Source organism: Balaenoptera physalus (assembly GCF_965194825.1).
Source record: "Balaenoptera physalus genome assembly, chromosome: 17".
Classification (NCBI taxonomy): domain Eukaryota; kingdom Metazoa; phylum Chordata; class Mammalia; order Artiodactyla; family Balaenopteridae; genus Balaenoptera; species Balaenoptera physalus.
In genome coordinates, this window is record NC_138895.1 from 5,196,546 (window position 1) to 5,216,859 (window position 20,314).

A 20,314-nucleotide genomic window follows, 5' to 3' on the forward strand; every position below is an offset into this window, starting at 1 on the left:
CAACATAAAATGGAGGGACAGGCATAATAACTGCCATATGGTAGAACAACTCTCATTCATAAAGGGAAAAATAGGAGGCACACAAGGGATCACTGGTCTATACAATTCTGAAATCCAGCTAGGCACATGTTGCTTTGATTAGGGCTCAGCCCACCATCTGGGGTGATTCAGCATGGCTCTGGGTTCTTGATCCTGCCTTCTGAGTTAGTCTTCCTTTTTCATAAAACGTAGCTATGTTGGCAGCTGAGGAAATTTTGTAGCCTGCTTCTTGCCCTAATTGATTTGAGGGTAAAAATCCCTTTTCATTTCTACTGCCTCTGTCCCTTTCAGTCACGTTGATACTATTCCTTTTAAAACTTTGTGGGTTTCCTATGAATCAATTTATTAAAAAATTCACACCCTGAAACCTTGTTGGCTGGGCTGCAAGTGAGGCCGCTGAGAGACAACAAACTTAAGATTCTTAGAAGCCCTTCTGTTTAATGGAGAAGGTCTGTGAGACACGCACTTCTCCATTTTGTATTGTCTCTGTCCCTTTCATGTCATGCTGATACAATTCCTTTAAAAACATCCTGGATTTTCTATAAATCAATTTACAAATCCATTCCATTAAAAAACACTCCATGCACAAGAGTCACTGAGCCAGTCAGGCTGCTTAGAGACAACAAACTTAAGATTCTTAGAAGCCCTATTGTTTAGTGCAAAGGATCTTTGAGGCATGCCCTTAAGAGCCTTCGAGGGCATTTTGTCTGGCTGAATGGTTCTCTGAGGTACCGTCTTAGATCTTTCTGAGATATTAACAATGGAATTATAGTCCTTCTTTGAATTTGATCTTCTCTCTGAGCCCTTTGTCAAATTGAATATCTTGGAACGAATGAAAATAAGAATAGTTTTATTTTGAAGCCAGCAAGTCTTGGATCTTGTAGATCTTTCCTGAGCTTATCTCTCTTTTCTCTTATTTTGTGGTAGTTTGTTACAGCAGCAGCAGAAAACTAATCCAGTTACCAAGGCTCTTTAGTTTTCTTTAATATGAAACAGTTCCTCAGTCTTTCTTTGTCTTTCATGACTTTGACACTTTTGAAGAATATTTTATAGAATATTCCTCAATTTAGGTTTGTTTGATATTTCCTCATGACTAAATTCAGGTTATGAAATGTTGGCAGGAATACCAGTGAAGTAAATGCTGTTGTGTTCTTCTCAGTGTAGCATATCAAGAGGTCTATTGACTTGTCTGATTACCGATGAGGTTCACTTTGATCAATTGTTTAAATAGGTGTCCACTGGTTTCTCTAATGCAAAGTTACTCTTTTTGTAATTAATAAGTATTTTGTGGGAAGATACTTTAATCCTATATAAATATCCTGTTTTTCATCGTAGCTTAGCCCACTACTTCACACCCATGGATGATTCTCGTCTGAAGTAATTATTACTCCGATAGTTGCCAATTCATAGTTTTCTAATTTCATTATTCTTTCTCTGCAGTTATTACTTGTAATCCTACTTCTCTAGTTATTTATATTTATTCATTGTATTTTTATCACCATAACCTCATATAGTCTTGTCTTAGTCCATGGATTATAATTTATCACTGTAACTATTTATTAATGCCCCAAGTTTCCCAAATTAGGCCACTGGGTACCCATTCACGTTGGCTCCTGTGTCGTTTTTCGCATGTTCTTTATCATTCTTTGAACATTTCCTTGTTTTCTGGTAAAAGATGTTCCAGGATCATCTTGTATTTTCCTAGCCCCAGGTCCTAGAAGCAGCCATCTTTCCAAGGAGCTCCAAACCTTTTGGTGGAGAATGGTACTTAGAAACCAAGATCTGGGTGTTACTGTGCTCATTGCTATAAGTACCATTGCTTCTAAGCCCTCTCAGGAGGCAAGTTAGGAAACATATGTGTGAGTGTGTGTGTATTTACATATACATACATCTACCTGTATACCACACACACATACACTCTACAGAGTTTGTTGTGTTTTCCTTGTCTTGGTGGAACAGACATTTAGGTAATCCTGTCCGGGGAGAACTTCTCATGTTATTTTGGGAGTGTAGTCTCCCGAACTCTCAATTTCTGCTTTCTTCTCTCCTGTGGATGCCCGGATACTGGGTCTCCTGAAACTATAGTGATAAAGGGCACAGGCCCTGGAGTCAAATAACCTGGTTTAAATCCTGTCTCTTCCTAGCAAGTCAATCTCACTGAGCCTTAGTTTCTTCATCTGTAAAATGAGGACAGTAATAGTACTGACAAGGGAGGCAAAGACACATGATTTTCATTATCTTCCCAGAATTTGAAATTTTCAGGTAACACATAAAACTTTAAAGAAATTTCTGCTTGTAGCCTTGCACGTTGAATTATGCCTCTTCCTTCCAACAGAGCTGGCTCCAGTGGGAAAACTTCAGACATCTGAAAGCATAAGGAGCCTGAGATTGTGTCAGGAGGCCTGGGCCCTTGTCTCAGTTGTGTGGCCCTGTACAGCAGCTGTAACCTCCTGGTCCCATCTGTAAAAATGAGGGGAAAACCTCAGAGGTCTATTTTGGTTTTGATTTTTTTTTTTAAAGAACAAATTGATTTTCACTGTGTATGTAGAATAAGCAAATAAAAAGGTTCCCCTTCAGTGGTTTTTTACTCACTGGCCTAACTGCTAAGGATAAAAGGCAAATTAAAATTTAAATAAGATCTAAGGAGATTTCAAAATGATAATTTCTGTTAATGAGAACTTATCCTAGTACTTGATGAAATAAAATCTTAAGAACCCTACCGGGCTTCCGTGGTGGCATAGTGGTTAAGAATCCGCCTGCCGATGCAGGGGACACCAGTTCGAGCCCTGGTCCAGGAAGATCCCACATGCTGCGGAGCAACTATGCCTGTGCGCCACAACTACTGAGCCTGTGCTCTAGAGGCTGCGAGCCACAACTACTGAAGCCCACGCGCCTAGAGCCCGTGCTCCACAACAAGAGAAACCACTGCAATGAGAAGCCTGCGCACCGCAACGAAGAGTAGCCCCCACTCGCCGCAACTAGAGAAAGCCCGCGCGCAGCAGCAAAGACCCAATGCAGCCAAAAATAAATAAATAAATAAATAAATTTATAAAAAAAAAAAAAAGAACCCTACCTACTGATGCTTATCTCTAGTCACTCAAGTTCCAGGAAGTTTAAACAGAGCTAAAGACTCCATAGTTAGAAGTGTTGAAGTACAAAGTTACAAGAATTGGGATCCTCAAAGGCTCTCTAATTTTGGTCCATTGCAGTGAAAGCATTTAGAGTGGTTTATTTCTGAAGAAATGATGCTGTATTGTAGAATTTGCTCATTTTGATGCAGGAGGGCAGAACAAAATGTGAGGTTTAAGTATGATCACACAATCTTTTTTTTTTTTTTTTGGCCGCGCCCTGCGGCATTTGGGATTTTATTTCCCCAACCAGGGATGGAACCCGCGGCCCCTGCATTGGAAGCGAGGAGCCTTAACCACTGGACCGCCAGGGAAGTCCCCACGCAATCTTTAGTATATCAAATAAAACTTTCTATAGAACAAAGATAACCCAAGCATTAAAATTATCCTGTAAAATTTTTTCTAGGTTCAACTTTTGAAAGAGTATTTCTTTTAAACTATGTGTCCTAATTGTTAAGATGGTTGAGAAAGGTAAGAGCCATCATTGCCCTTCAGGCAACAAATATGTGTTGATTATCTGCCGTATGCAGGGAACTCCGTGGATAGGGCTTTCACCTCCAGGGCTTTAAAAGAATTAAAAAAGACAGACACATCCCTGAGAAGATCTAATGAACGTTCATAGGGAAAATAAGATACTTTTCAGTGGGTGAGAGCAAAGAAGGTGTTGTGAATGGAAGAGCTATCATCAAGAAAGGGCTAGAGGAGGGTAAGCTTTTGGCATGTGGCATTCACAGGCAGGAACAGAGAAAGCAGGCATTCCAGGGATGGAGAACAGGGCAGAGGCATGCGTAAGCACAAGGAACAGCAAGTGACCTAACATGAAAATGACAGAAAGAGGAAGAGGACGAAACGGGCAGACGCTGTCAAGAATGGAAGAGAATTTTCAGGGTCCTTCAAATCACTGACTAGTACTAATCTGAAGCTCTTTTAGTAAACATCCAATTTAGGAATAACTATGGAAATAGCATATGAAAGAATTTATGACAGAAAATACAACAGTAAGTGCACTTTACTCCTGTGAGAGATAATGTAACAGAAAACTAGGGATGAGGTGAACTCAGCTGCTTGTAGTCTGTAAACAAAATGGTCTTCAAGATGCTTATAAGGGTGTATATTTGTTACAGCCACTGATCACCGCTAATTCTGGGTGGGAAAAGCTGACATAGCTTAAAATCTTAAATAGGGCATAGCTTAGGCTATTAACCTACTTACACAATGAACATTCCTAGGGCATGAAAATCTGGTTACAGGAGCCATCTTAGAAATGTCACCAGGTGTGTGTGGATACTAATAACAGATCAATTATGTTTTTAGAAACAGAGCAGTTTTGCAAGAACGACACTTTGAAAGGGGCCCCAAGAAGAAGATTAAAGTTCTCTAATTACAGCTAGAATAAACCAAAAGTTAAACCTTTGCAAAAATTCTACTACCATAAAACAGGAAACTTCCACAGCTTACGTGAGGAGCCATTGCACTTCCAACTCTCATCTCCCTCAGGACCTTAAGACCTTGACTAAGGTATTACTATAAATGGACCATGTTTTCAAAAAAGATTCAATCTACAAATGTTTCCACTTGTGCATTTAGAATAAACATTGGTTTACGTGCCAAGTATGCCTCTCTTGGGCAGAGCAAGATTAGCCTGTTTACATTTTTTTTTTAAAAAGAAAACTTGCTCAGTAGGAGAAAACCATTTTCATCTGCAATAATGGCAACCGACAACAAGGTCCTACAGTAGAGCACAGGGAACTATATTCAGTATCCTGTGATAAACCATAGTGGAAAAGAATATGAAGAATGTACTGGCTTGGCCAAAAAGTTCGTTTGGGTTTTTCGGACGATGTTACAGAAAAACCCGAACGAACTTTTTGGCTAACCCAATATATACATGTATAACTGAATCACTCTGCTGTACAGCAGAAATTAACACAACATTGTGAATCAACTAGATTCCAATAAATAAATTTAAAGAATAATGGCAGCCAAAATAACAGTATGGTAAAGGAGAGTCTGAGAAATCCTTTATAGGTACAGTCTCCATTAAGTACTGTGCTCTTTTTCTGTTTCTTTTCTAAAGCAGTCAGAACCTGGGAATTTATGTTCTCTGCTATAACAGCATATCAGAGAGAAAGATGTTCCTACTTCTTCCAAGGTAAAACTAGCACCTCTAAAGAATGGCAGTTGTTGGAACTAGCTGTGGTAGCGTTTTCCAGAGAAACTGAAGCAATGGGATATGTATACCATAGAGATAGAGATTTATTTTAAGAAATTGGCTCACATGACTGTCGAGGTTGACAAGTCCGACACCTGCAGGGCAGGCCAGCAGGCTGGGGACCAGGGGAGAGCTGGATCTTGCAGCTTGAGTCCAAAGGCCGTTTGGAGACAGAATTCCCTTTGGCTTTTGGAGAGCTCACTTTTTTCTCTTAAGGCCTCCAACTGATAGGATGAGGTCCGCCCACATTATGGAGGGCAGTCTGTTTTATTTGAAGTCAGCTGATTATAAGTCGCACCTAAAAAAATACCTCCACAGCCGCATCTAGACCAGTGTGTGACTAGACCAGGCATCCAGTCTGGGTACCATGGCCTAGCCAAGTGGACACATTAACCATCACATTAGCCAAGAGTCAAACACCTGCAGGTTAGACAGATTTATTATTGACCTTGTGTTGACTAGAATGCAGTCAAGACCTTCTGGGTCTTTTTGTTGTTTTGTTTTAGTTTTAGGCTGAAATTGCCAATATTTGACCATTTTTGATCTACAAAAATGGGTAACTGGGTACAACTCAATACAATATTTACACTTTCCCACAGTTGCAGTGATGCTGTCGTCTTCTCTCTGATGCTTGATCAGGAAACAGCCTTCTTTCTGTAAAGCTGACTTCTTTGGAACGGCCCTAGGGCTTAGCACGAAGCAGTGCCTTTTGCTTAAGAAATGCTTAATTAAGGAAAAGTGGCAGCAAAACTCAAGCTGTCTATAGCCAGACTGAACTTTTTCCTCCCCTTAATGGTAAACCATCAGTATGAACCTTTCAGTTAACAAAAACATGAATGAAAAAGTCTTTTAGCCCCATTGGGTCTATGGTGCAGTAAGCAAACTGCATTTCTAATTAGTTTTCCATAAGTGAGACTATACCTTAAGTGAATTAATCCCAAACATCCTTTTTCAGAGTATTCTAACTATAAAAAGCGATAGCATTTTTCTTTCTATAAATAGTCCTTGAAATATTTCATATGTGTGAATTTAAATGAAAATGTATTTAGTGTTAATGCTAAGAATTAACAAAGTAATGCTTTTAGGTTTGCTGGAATTAAGTATGTAAAAAGAGGAACCGCAAAATTTGGGGTCACTGTGCATTTTCTTTACCTCTCTGAAGGCAGACAGCCTTAAGATAGGAAAGCCAAAGGTAAAGAAGGAATTTTTTCCTATCATAGTAAAAAAAGGTGCTGTGAGATACAAAAAAAAAAAAAAAATTCTACAGTTGGCTCCTGGCCAGATTATTAACTGAATTTTCCGAATTAATGTCTCTCTTTCGAAGCTGCATGACTGTTTAACTGATGAACTTTAGATGAAATGACATTTGTGTGCTCACCATTTTGGTCCAGATGAATTGTCAAGGGAGGCTTTTCAGCAAAATTTTAGACAAGCAGCCCAAAGGGAACTTCTATAAAGGTAATTTACAGGCAGGACCGACAGACAATAAGGGCTAAAGGAATGCTGAATGCCAATTTTATCTCACGTGAACGAGAAACATGATCAATTTATACATTCCTACAGCCTTTTGGGGATTCCTGTTTTGAATTCTCACCTGGATTAAAGTTTTGATGCATGATGTTTCGACTTTTTTATTTACAATTTCTGTCCTTCCTTGAAAGGTACAAAAGTTATAAAACAAAAGAAACCCTAGAACTTTACATTTCATTTCAGCAACCAAGTATTGTCCTAGAGGCAGCTATTAGAATCGTACATTTATCAAATGAGAAAATATTTAAAATTCAAAGGGAAAAAATGTTATACCGAATAGAAATTTATCATCTATTAAAATTTCAGGAAGATCTACATTATCTAAAGCCATTCTATAATTTTTATTCATATATTTTGTGGAGTTCACATATCTTTTTCTTACAGCAAACATAACACTGTAGGCCACAAGAAGCTGCAGCACTATTGTTTAATTAGCAGCAAATTAATATTTTATATCTGGGTAACTGGACAATAAATAGCCTGCTTCTTTGGATGTGGATGTTTAAAATGTCGTTATCACTGCAGCCTCGTAATGTGATTGCTAATTTACAGAGCTTATACACACACAAAAAATACGATCTTTGTCTATATTTTATACAAATACAACAGTAGTTTGTGAATACATTTTAAGTACATGATATACATGATAAGCCACTTGATTTCCCATATCACAGAATAGCGATTTTAAATGCAATAAAAATATACAAAATTCAGCCTGGAATGCAGAGTTTTTCTTTCCTATTTTGACTCAAAACTTTATCATTAGAACATTTTTAGAGTACTAGTCCAAACACTTTTTTCATCAGCTAAAAATACAATTTCAGCAGTCCAGCTTATGTTCAGGCATGATGCAATCCATTTCCGAATGGATTCCCAGTTTTTGTTAAATTCAAAGGGCTGTTAGTAACATACAGCATGTTCTTCACGCCACACCATATTATAAAGCCCACGTTTCGTTCTGAGTTACAGTCACCTTGTGGACAAAGCTGGGTTTGTTCTGGTAACATCTGCACGTCCGAGATTTCCTTTTGCAAGTGCACATGAATACATTGTTGTGGGTGGTGTAAAAGTCTTGTTAAAGACAAATGAAGTCACAGTATAAAAATATATTGTACACCTTTACGCCTAATGTAGTCCTTTTTTTTCCTATGGATAAAAAAAACACGACTGAATGAGACAGAGACGTTTGTAGCACCATGAAGAGTTGTATCCCAAGTTACATTAGCAGCATGATCCAACAGAATATTGAAGGAGTGCTTCTGAGAAGATACACATTCATTCTGGTTCATCTGTACCACTGAAGCTTATACAATGAAGTGTTTTATACATTAGCAATAGTTCTGTTATTTCTAAGCTAGATAACTTATCAAAAGACACTGCCTTCCATCCTCAGAGGGCTGACAACGTTGGAGAAGGGCCTGGGGGGGTGATCCGAGCGTGCCTTTACCATTGTGGGTGGGATCATCTCGATTTATATGATCAAAAAGGAGCTCTGTATGGGTTTTTAGCACAGAACTACACAACACAACTTATGCGGCTCTATGGGATCACAACAGACTATCTGTGTGGTAGACAGCTGCTGACGCAGTATGAGAAAAATAAGACAAGGTCAACGTAGGCACTCATTTCTCAGAGATAACAGTCTGCCACTGCTAATGAAGAATACTCAGTATCTGAAAGATCTCCTCCAACGCCACATGGATCTCAGTAGGCTAGAAGCAACTTGGGTGAACTGGTATTTTTTTTTTTTAATTTACATACTGGGAAGACAGTGTGTTTTGAGACACGTAAACCTTGTAAAAAAATAAACCATTGTAAAACCTTATGAAAAGACACACACTGATTCTGTGCAATATAGCAAATTGATAAGAAAACACTGTAAAAATGTACCTGTTTAAAATACCATCTACCATTTTTGAACACAAAGCATTATATATCAAAGGCCTACATATATATCATCTAATGGCACTTGAAACAAATTATAATAAGTCTTAAAATAAAAGGCATAACCTATAAGAAAGTTTCTGTAAAGGTTTAGATTCATTTTGAAAGTGCTATATCTTGTAATATGTGTAGTATAGAGGTTGACCAAGCTCTATTTTTTAAAAAAATATTGGCCTATATATGTGTATTGCTTTCTAGATGAATGATCCTGAAAATATGTACTCTTTAACATTCATTATTAGCTTAATAAAGCAATCAGCTCTGGCTCATGTTTCAGTCAGTATATGGTTTTTAAAAACCGCTACTGTCCAAATTAACACAATATGTCACTATATTCCACAAGTGACTAAGAATAATAAAGCACAAGCAACAAATAGGCAAAAATACACAGCTTGGAAGAAACACTAAATGAAATTAAAAAGCTGCACAAAGAGTAGTGCATGATCTGCCAGGACAACTGAAGTTCTGAAAAATGGAACCTGGTAATAGGATTTGAAGATGCACATTGTAACAGTGACCAACAGCTATAAAGATGATATTTGCATCCATCGGTGGAGAATATTGCTTACGGTGTCAAGATCCTTCCACACTCGTGCTTCTGTGTCTGGTGATCTAATTTGTACAAACACATGGAAGGTCAAACTGAATGAGGTTCAATATCTTGTCTGAGGTCCAAATTCTAAACTGAAATCTTTTTACTTAATGATAATCCCTTTTTTTTTTTTTTTTTTTTTAAACCAAGCAAAGGCACTACTAGAAATTCCAGGGATGATGATTATGGCCACCGGAGAATGAAAACAGCATTGGCGACAATTATTTCTAATCACATCCAGTTGACATAAAAATGTGTCAATTTTTTTTTTTTTTTTAGGAAAAAAAAAAAAAAGAGTCAGTTTGGTGTTACAGCCTTGTCAGACCATTGTGCAATTAAAATAAATGAGTCAGCCTCATGTTTAATATAGATTCTCTCAAAAGGGGTTTAGTGACCACTACAGTCAATTTAAAAAACAAATTAGCTGAATTCCCTCTTACTTGGAAGTGTTATTTCAAGTCTGTGGGGCAGCAACAGGCAAAGGGGTGTACATATTAAAATATGAGTCCACAATTTTAGCACTGGTGCCCTGGAAGATATGCCTCCATGTATTTGAATTCCACGCAGGGCGAGAATTAGGCTAAAAATATATATACCTACGTGGCGCCATTCCCCATTTCCAAAATGCTTTATTTAATAAATCCTGGTACTCCCTTTTTAATTTTTTTTTAATTAGCAGTGAAATACAGCCTACTAAGGCCAACGTCTCAGTTCGTTGTTCTGACTTCTCTCTAAGCAAATTTTAGACAAAATAAAGTAGTGCTTCCACACTTGTATTTGTGATTTCTATTTAAAAATAGGTTTTCTATTTATTTGTGCTCTGTCACCAGATTTCTTTTTCCTTTTTTTTTTTTTCCAATGGTGATTAAAGCAATATTGAACACTAATCATTCAACTAGTGATTTAAGTAAGCAATCTGTTTCATAGAAACTAAAGGAGGCGGTAATAAAGCAGAGCTAAACGCCTACTTTCAGAGCAAATATTCTCCTAATCAAAAGCTTAGGAGCAGTTTGAAAAATTTAAAAATGTATTTCCTTATTAACATATATAATTTTAATGCCTTTGGAACACACTTTTTTTTTAATAAAATGTAACTTTTAATAATAACATTTAAATACATACGTATAAAAACTACTGCTCCTAGGATTAAAAAAAAAAAAAAAAAATAGGAGCATGATAAAATATCAGGAGCCCAAGCTCCTTAAGAGAGCAACTTTGATTCTATGAAGTGCGATGTGTGTGTACATATATATAATATATATAGTGAAACCCCCATTTACATTATTACAATTTACATTTCTCCACAAATTATACTACTCCCCAATATTTTAAATAATGTATTCTATTCAGTAATCTGCACTCATTTTTAGGAATTCTTGGTAAACATCGAAATCTGCAGTGATAATTGGCCCTATAAAAGGGAAAAGAAGCTTCCACATAGGGCAGATGAGTGCTCAGAAATATTTTTCTCTCTCTTTTTTTAAAGAGATATATACTCTTCTATAAACCCTCCCTCCTCATACCCACCCCAACAGACAGGGTCCCCAAATAAGGTGTTAACAAGTGCTTACTAGATATGTTTCTTAGGTTGATGCCCCAACTGATTATTAGAAAAACAGAATAATAATTCGACCTTTGAGAACATATGCTGGTTGCCTAACATGAAGAAAGCCCACAGTAACTGTTGTTGTATTCATTGAACACAATGTTCTCGATTGTTCTTTTCACAATCACTAAGATAATGCTTGTTTTGCTTTACTTTTCTCCCTCCCTCTACAAATTCAACTTATTTGCAACGTTCCTCCCATTTCCCAGGGACGTGTAAAAGTGGGGTTTTACTGTATATATTTTTAGTCGCTTAAGACTTTGTGGTCATTCCTCAAATAGTTTTCGAATGCATTTAACTTTAAAGTCTCCGTCCAAAAATAGCAAGGAAAGATGAATTAGCACTGAATAAGAAAGATGCCATGGGAGCAGGGCTGTTGTTTTGTTTTCTGTTTTTGGTGCTTAGGGACCACGAACTGCCTCAAATTCAGCAAGAAGTGACATAAGCGATGTGCTTTGACTAGACTCCTAAGGGATCTCGTTTCCACCCTGGCGACAGGGGACGCGATCCCCAGACAAGTTCCCAGGCAGAGCTGCAGGTCTCACATCCGTCTCCCTGCCTAGGGTCTCTCACCCTAGAAGCGGAGACACCTCCCCTCCCCACCCCACCCCCCTCCCCCCATCCCCTGCAGGGATAAACACACCTGTGTTCCCCAACGGCTCTGGACTCTGGACCGACTGTGCACTGACAATCCAAGGAAAACTGCTGGCTGTGCTTGACCTACCCTCTGGCCATGTAAGGTGGAAAAGACGAAAGAGATCCATCTAGAGACTGACTGAAGACTCTGATGCCATACGCTATTAGTATGAATCGAACGGAAAGAGAGCAAGAAGTATAAAACGTGGCAAACATCCTGTGTACTAATTTAAGGCCAACTCTTAAGTAACGTGGAGTGCCGTGTCACCTTACTAGGGGTCTCTTTTTGCTACAGATACTGGTGCTTTGTGTTTCGGTTTTGTTTTTCTTAGATGTGCATAATAAAGACGGCAAACATTTGAGCCAGACGATAGCAAGTCTTCAAAATATACTGACCTGAAATTATGGTCTATCTAAGAAACATATGTCATGTCCCCAGACTGGATTCTTAATTCATTTGAAGCTTTTGATTCTTAATCCATTTAGAGGCTAGTAAAAATTTTACAACACTCAGGTCATTCATATACATTTTAGAAAATTTAACTCTCCTGCAAAATTTTTTAATGAGCCAAATGTCAAAAGGTAGAGCCATTGTTATTGGACAAAAAATGAAAAATTTAAGATCTAACAGTAATTGGAACACGGGGTTGGTAAGACTTTACTACTAATAATGGCTTTCCTATATGAGAAATCATCTTCAAATGTGACAGTTGGCAGTGAGTCAGGACAAAATACCCAGGTAAACATAACTGAACACAAATGGTTCCAAAGCTCATTTAAAAAGCTAGTTTCTATTTTATACTGGCTTAATGAAAACTGGTACTATACAGAAGCAGAAATGTTTATACTGTCTGAAAGTAGGCACTAAAATTAAAATGGTCACCTAAGGCAGGGCTACACACACACTTCTGTAACGGATCCGCATCGTGGAACCTACTGGAAAGCTTGATGGAAACGTGGCAGCGTTGTGCTTGTGCTTAAACTACTGGTGAAAGCTGCTGACAGTGAGTGCAGAGAGCCCAGACCTATGGTGCTGGCGGGATCCGGAAGGTCCTGGGTTTGTGGCGGGAGCTGAGCCACAGAAGAATGTGCCTCCTCCTGGGGAGAGCTCACCCCAAGGCTCCCCACCGATATGGGGTTATAGGGGGGACCGCTTAATGGTATGAAATTAAACAGCTGAGAAAAGTCCAACGCTGCTGTGTTCAGGGGCTCACTGATGGAAATCGAGCTTTTGGACAGGGAGAGGTCCCCTGTGCCGTCATCCAGGGACCCGATCTGCGGCTCCAACGCTAGTTTAGACGACGATGCTTGAGAGTCCTGGGAAGAGGGGGGCACGCTGCCTTGCAGTTCCATCAGGTAGCTCTCGATCTCCCCCTTCAGCGGCTGTTCCTTTTCGGGGATGGAAATCGCGTATGAGGTAGAACTGAACGGGTATTTGAAAGAAAGGTGGTGAGAGGGGTGGACAGCGTCCATGTCTATCGGGCACGTCATGCCCAAGGGCAGAGTTGTGATCATCTGGTGGGCAGACCCCGAGCTCTGCATGGACTGGAAAGGACTGTTGTAGAGGTTCAGCTGCAGCGTGTTTGTGAACGGCTTCGACAACAGTTCGCTGGAAGGCAAGGACATCACCGGGAGGAGCTCGTCCTTGATGGGCACGGACACGTTGCAGGTAAAGGGATCCAGGAAGTCCACGGGCTCCGTCTTGACCTTCCGGAGTTCCTGGTTGTGACTCTTCTTCATGTGCCGCGTCAGGTGGTCCTTGCGCCCGAACCTCTGTGCACAGTACTGGCAGAGGAAGTCCTTCCTTCCCGTGTGCACCACCATGTGTCTGCGCACGTCCTTGCGCGTGTAGAAGCGGCGGTCGCAATGCTCGCACTGGTGCTTCTTCTCCTTCACGCCCCCCGACGACTTGCCCGCGTGGGACTTCAGGTGCTCCAGCAGCACGCCCGTGCTCTCGAACGTCTGCAGGCAGACCTTGCACGTGAGGTCGCCGCTCGTGGCCGCGTGCAAGGCCAGGTGCCGCTTGAACCCGAGCTTGGTGTTGTAGTTCTTGCCGCACTCTTCGCACGTGAACGTCTCTTTGTTGGGGTCGTGTGTGTGCAGGTGATTCTTCAGGTGGTCCTTCCGGTGAAACATTTTCTCACAGTAATTACACTTGTGGGTTTTCTCGGGAGAGTGCGTGGCCATGTGCCTTGAACACAGACATATTCTGTCAGCATCACGACAAAAACCGCCCGACCTCACTGTTCAAACGGAAGCTAAGCTGCTAGGCTAACACAGAACTTCCCTCGGCTCGGACACTCTTTTAACTTAATATGCATCTGCTACGAGTGTAGTTACCACACCTAAACACTGCAGAGCTGGAGCCATCTAAGTCGCCACTTTAGTTTTCACTGGTTTTTAGCGATTACAAACGTTAACGAGCAAGGCTGAATATACTCACGTTAATGTCCACACCCTTTTCTTGCAATTTCTTTTTGTACAAACGGAAATTCTACTCTCATTAAGCATTGCATTAAAAAAAAAAAAATCCAAAAACACTAACACATAAAAGTCTGTGACTTAGAATGCTAAAACTAGCCAACGTCTAATCTACTTAACATTTCTCTCTGCAAATCAGCGGAAAGATGTGGATACAAATATATACGTTTACAATGGCTTCAAATGGCCAACATAATAGAAAATAGAATCTGAAAGACAAATAGAGTTTAATACCTTTGTAATTTGTACTTAGAAACAAAGGCTTTCGTGCAGTCTTGTTGTATGCACTTGTAGGGCCTCTCTCCTGTGTGAGAGTAGGAGTGGACCTTTAATTTCTCAACACTGTTAAAGGCCTTGTCACACAGTTGGCAAGGAAAGTTTTTTCTTGGTTTGGTTTCACCACGCTTACGTTTCCCTGAAGGGACTTTCTGGGTATCTCTTACTTCTGACAAATCACCAGGAATGACAGTGGCCATCGCAGCCTAAACCAGGCCTTCTTGTTGGACACTTGGGAACTGCCCAACTCCACTAAATGATTTAGCTTTAGGTGGCTTCTCAAGTTTCATGTGGTCGTAAAAGAAAGCAAAAAGGGACTGGAAAAAAAAAATAAGAAACAACTAGTTTGTAACTAGATTTAATTTTTAAAAGTTTTATTTGCTATGTGATGCTTTTGAATTAAAAAAAAAAAAGAAACCATAAAATGGATTCAGCTGGTCTAATGTAATATCTGTAGGCTTCTTTATATTTGTCAAAACACATATTAACGCATTGCTCAGAATGAACAGTTCACAGATCCCCTGAAATCCCACCTGACAAACGTCGTACTCAGGGAAAGCAGTCGGGAACTCTCAGGAAGCATCAAGACATGATACTAAAAGTGGCATTATTAAAGCTTCACTTTTTACAAGGGACTAGAGGACATAAATCTCGCTAAGAACATAAAAATGTTTCCGCAAATATTTTAATGTCTAAAAATCATTTGTTCAATAATTTCTGCAAGCCAGGTCTAGTCACGCTCTGTGTTAGAGGAAAATATAGATTCGCAGCCGAAAACTCTTTCAGGCACCTTGTGAACCATTTACTCCAGGGAAGGAGTACTCAAGGCACAGACACCAGAGGCCTGAAAGAGTTGAACGCATCGCCCGAATTGAAAATTGATTCTTTATACCAGTGTCATCACACACAGAGGGATTTCTGAGTCAAGAGCAGAAATGACTTGTCTTCATAACGAACATGCATTCTTGAAATGGTAAAACCTTTTGGTGTTACATTAGATGAGGATCATGGCTCCCTGTCTCTTGGGTGGAAGCAATGATTTGGCTGAAGTAATTTTCCCCACCATTTTTCACATCACAGAAAATGATGCTGTTCATTGGGCACCCGAGGTGAGTGGAAGAGCCAGAGCTGGGGGACCAGTCTCTGACACACCTGTGACCCGTGTGAGTGTGAGCACACCGGTGGGCCTTGTGGCTTAGTGCACAATACCTGTGCAGGGATACATCAGTGTAGAGGTGTGTCAGGTTGTAAACGGTGTGTCAGAGTTTCGATTCATTATCGGTGCTGTGAGAAAGAAGGAAATGTATATATTGTGCGGCAAAGAGTATGTCTACCTAAACAAAAACTTAAATTGACTGAAACCTTTGAAAATTTGTGGACAAGAGATAGGAAATATTATCAACTGTATTTCTCAGAGGAAGAAACCAACTCCCCAAAGATCCAATTGATATAAACAAGTTAAATGATTCCTCAAGGTTCATGAAGGCTAGTTTTTAGCAAGGTATTTATTTTTAAGAGACACAGAAATAATACCAGCAACCTCTTTGAAAAAGATCTGATTTTAAATTGAAAATTGGCATGTGGCTAAATGACTGTCATCAGCTACTAATCAATTGGATTTCTCATCCTATTATATATTCAGAAAACAAGGAAAACCAATTTCTTTGTTTCACTTGTGTTTTGGCATCAGACTGACACTTGCCCTCGCGAGCTAGATGGATGATCTGACTTTTGCAGATTCCAGTTATCCTTTTGCAGGAGCTCCAAATTTAACCTACATTTTTGTAAAATTAAGTGTACATTACAACAGATCCTATTGCATTTTAATGTAGAGGCTATCGTTAAACAGGCAAAATATAGCAATTATCCACTCATTTGATTAAAGTGTACAGCATATGGGTAAATTAATTGGTGTCTGGTTCACACAGCCTTTCTTCTTCAGTGGGTAGATACGGGCAAGGCCTTGCTTCACGCTGTTCAAATTGCCTAAGTCTCCTTTGCAGTTTAAAACTGACATTAACACAATTAATGCAACTGACGTTACTACTGCTAACACAGTATGTTCCCTCTGGTTTTAGATTTTTCTGCATCTCAAGGACTTGTTCTTTTCCTGTTATATTTTCATTCAAGAGACAGCTTCTCTGCCTCTCTCAGAAATATCTAAACAGCTATTCTGCTGTAACCAGTAATGACACTGTAAATTGGTATAAAGCATTCTGCCAAAGCAGGAAAAAAGAATAATTTTGACTCTCTTATTTCCTAACATGATGCTTTTGCGCACCTATTTAGAACATTGTGGGAAACAAGCAGATAAAATTTTCAACTGTAAAATCAACATGGAATGCAAAGTATCTAAATCCCTGTATATAGCTAATATCTGAAAATATTTCAAAGACTGGTCATATTTTGCCATTATTGTGTTATGAGACCCAACCATAATTGGGCAGAGAATTCCAGTTGAGAAAAATAACAACTTCTAAGTTATTGAAAAGAATGTACTAAAAGTGCACCATGAAACAACAAACATTTGATCGTATGAAAATTGGTGATACTCAATATGGAGTAACAAATGAATTCTGTTATCTTTGGATGTACAGACTGAGCAATGAAGAATTGCAGATTTCAAATATTACACTTTTCTAAGACCAGCTGAAATTTTTTCATGGCCAACAATATCTTTTATCTCAATATATTACAAAACTCAAATTACTTATAGGTGCATTTAAAAACTACAGGATAAACATAAAGTTGCGAGCTCAACATTGAATAAAAATCCAAATTCATAATATTCATAGCAATCAAATACTTTAAAGATACGTGCATAAAACTATAGTGATTTCTCTTCAATGCATACCTGATGACAGATGGAAAAAGCGTCAGACCTTGATCTTAGCCAGTTCCATTGACTCTTCGTGGAAGAGAGCGGAATCCAGTCCTTCCCATTTTGGCCAATCTAGGAAACAAAAAATAAGAATGGACTACACTCTAAACGGAACCAGTCCGCAAGTGACGGAAAATACAGGATCAAAGAATGGCAATTTCATGACACATGCTTTCATTCCGTACTCTGCTGAAGAGTCATGCATTAATTTTCACCAATTGCAAATCTTTATTAGTTCAAAGCACATTTACATGACCAAATTAAGGCAGAAACAAAAAGTAAAACAGTATTACCTAGATAAATGGCATTTGGTGATGCTGAATGACTCCCCACTTCTTTCCCAAATTCAATTTAATTTTTTAAACCTAACTCGCCTACTGAGAGAAATGGATATTAGGGTTACTATTTGTAAACCAAACGGATCAAGTTTTCATTAAGCTAAATAATATTCGGGAAGAGACAAGCTCAGTTCTCTCTCGAGGAGAGCACGCCTGTAGCCTGAGCGCAGCCCAGCAGGCTCCCGAGGACAGCACCTCCCACCCAGGCTCACACGGCACACGGCTGTGCAACGTGGGCTTCTCTGGGCTACACTTGTGTTACCTGCGATACCCGCCAATTTATTTCTCAGAATGCTGCAAGCGCTGCTGAAATGTAGCAATAACTCTGTGCTCCTTAGATTTCAAAAGCATGCAAGGGAAGTTAAATATAGGTTTGCTACAGGAGAATGGGTGTCAGGAAGAAAGCATCATTTGGTTTTAAGAGATCAGTGTTGAAAAATCTTAAAATATCTTAAAAAATGCTATTAGTAGCATGATCCTCAGTAGACTAAGAACGCGCATAGAAAAAAATCTGCTAATAATTCTGACTGTACAAGTAAATGTGAAAAGAATAATGGTCAAAAAGCAAAACAAAAAATAGAATTATCTGTTATAGAGAGTACAGGGTAGTAAACCCTGAATAGTTTAAAGATGACCATTCAGAAATCATGATTATGACAACTTGAGAGGGATAATACAAATCAAATAGTTAGAATAAGATTCACCAATGACAGGTTAAATGAAAATAATTTTACTTAACATTCTAAACACAAATCTAATTAATTTCCCCTGAAATCAAATTTTCACATACTTTAAGAATTTGATGATGTGTAAATAAAATATTTAATAGAGGGCATTCAAGCATCATTACAAAAATACTAAGGGTATATTTGAAAGCAGCATTATTCTCATAGTTTAAAAGACAAGAAAAATAAAAATGTAGACTAATAAAGGATGTTTAAAAAGTTAAAGCAAAAGCTCCATTGTTTTGTAAAGCACAGGACATGCATAAATGGAAGAACTGAATTCTGCACATCAAAATTGCAAAATAATAAAATTAACTTTGTAAATACTTACTTGCCCAGGGCACATACTGAGTTTTGGGTAGGCTAATTAAGAATACGAAGGCCTATTTTGCACATTATGTTATTGTGATAATGTAAATACCTTACAAGTGGAAGGTGTTTCCATCTCTATCACCTCCCTGGAATTCAATGGGCCTGAGAGGCGGATGCTTTTATCACCATATCCATTGTAAGGTGAGAGGCCCAGGGAAGCTGAACATCTCGACAGCACATATGTTGTCAAGAAGGGGCTAGTGCCCTACATCACTCTTATTCTACTGCATTCTAGGAGAAGGGCTGATTGGCAAACCAATTTGAGAGTGCATAAATCCTGTCATTGCACTTAAAAGGCAAGAACAGGTGACAGTGCCTATTTCTCTATCGGAGCTGCCAATACGATCCCCAAACAGAAACACATTTAAGATTTAAAAAGCTTCTTTTAAATAAAGACGGTTGGTAAAGTAAACTTTAAGTAATTTAAATAGCAGTTCAAAGAACAACTAGTATATCTGTCTTAGTGGATAGTGATTTGGGTAGAAAAAAATCTAAAACCAAAGTTGACTAGTGAACAATAAACTTACATATTTTTTTCTTTTTTCCCCTGACCAATATAAATTTTATTGCATCTCAAATACATCCATAAAAATTTTATTTACGCTTACTGTTCAATGGCGTTTGTAATAAAAACCCTTTAGAGTCAAAATGTTTCAGTACAGTTTAAAATTGTATGTCTCTCGATTTGAAATGTTACAATAGTCTACAAATTACCCCAGTTACATATTTTACAGCTTGAAATAAAATAACAAATAGATATCATTTTCATTCATTTTATCACAAAACATAATTCCAAAGTCATGGTTAATTTCCCTAAATTCAGCCTAATTATTTTGAGTTCTTATGAGTGGCTAATTATTTCCCCAAACAAAGGAAACCAGAAGCTATCTAGAGTTCATTATTATTTGGCTTGGTATAATAAACATATATACACAGTTTCCATTCATGGAATCCTAACTAAAATGTCAGCTAAAATTACCTGTGTATTCTCTTTTATACTGTTCAGAAAAACTTTAATTAATTTATTTTTAACATCTTTATTGGAGTATAATTGCTTTACACTGTTGTGTTAGTTTTTGCTGTATAACAAAGTGAATCAGTTATATGTATACGTATAACCCCATATCCCCTCCCTCTTGAGTCTCCCTCCCACCCTCCCTGTCCCATGCCTCTAGATGGTCACAAAGCACAGAGCTGATCTCCCTGTGCTATGCGGCTGCTTCCCACTAGCTATCTACTTTATATTTGGTAGTGTATATAGGTCAGTGCTACTCTCTCACTTCGTCCCAGCTTACCCTTCCCCCTCCCCGTGTCCTCAAGTCCATTCTCTATGTCTGCATCTTTATTCCTGTCCTGCCCCTAGGTTCATCAGAACCATTTTTTTTTTTTTAGATTCCATATACATGTGTTAGCATACGGTATTTGTTTTTCTCTTTCTGACTTACTTCACTCTGTATGACAAACCCTAGGTCCATCCACCTCACTACAAATAACTCAATTTCGTTTCTTTTTATGGCTGAGTAATATTCCATTGTATATATGTGCCACATCTTC

The 20,314-nt window shown here is 38.7% G+C and overlaps 1 protein-coding gene across 5 annotated transcripts in view; it reads right to left on the minus strand.

Moving 5' to 3' along the window:
* Window positions 1-6,996: 6,996 nt before the first annotated feature.
* The window catches only part of PLAG1 (PLAG1 zinc finger), a 51,614-nt gene continuing 38,296 nt past the window's right edge, over window positions 6,997-20,314 (minus strand). For 3 of the 5 annotated variants that reach the window (XM_082433027.1, XM_082433028.1, XM_082433029.1), the window contains 3 exons: window positions 17,299-17,397; window positions 14,403-14,761; window positions 11,673-13,878 (listed from right to left, as the gene is read on the minus strand). In XM_082433027.1, coding sequence (XP_082289153.1) covers window positions 12,621-13,878; window positions 14,403-14,644 — 1,500 coding nt within the window. In that variant the 5' untranslated portion in view covers window positions 14,645-14,761; window positions 17,299-17,397 and the 3' untranslated portion in view covers window positions 11,673-12,620. Of the gene's footprint in view, window positions 8,056-11,672; window positions 13,879-14,402; window positions 14,762-17,298; window positions 17,398-20,314 lie in introns of those variants that run through there. The other 2 variants (XR_014255428.1, XM_082433030.1) reach the window with 2 other exon arrangements.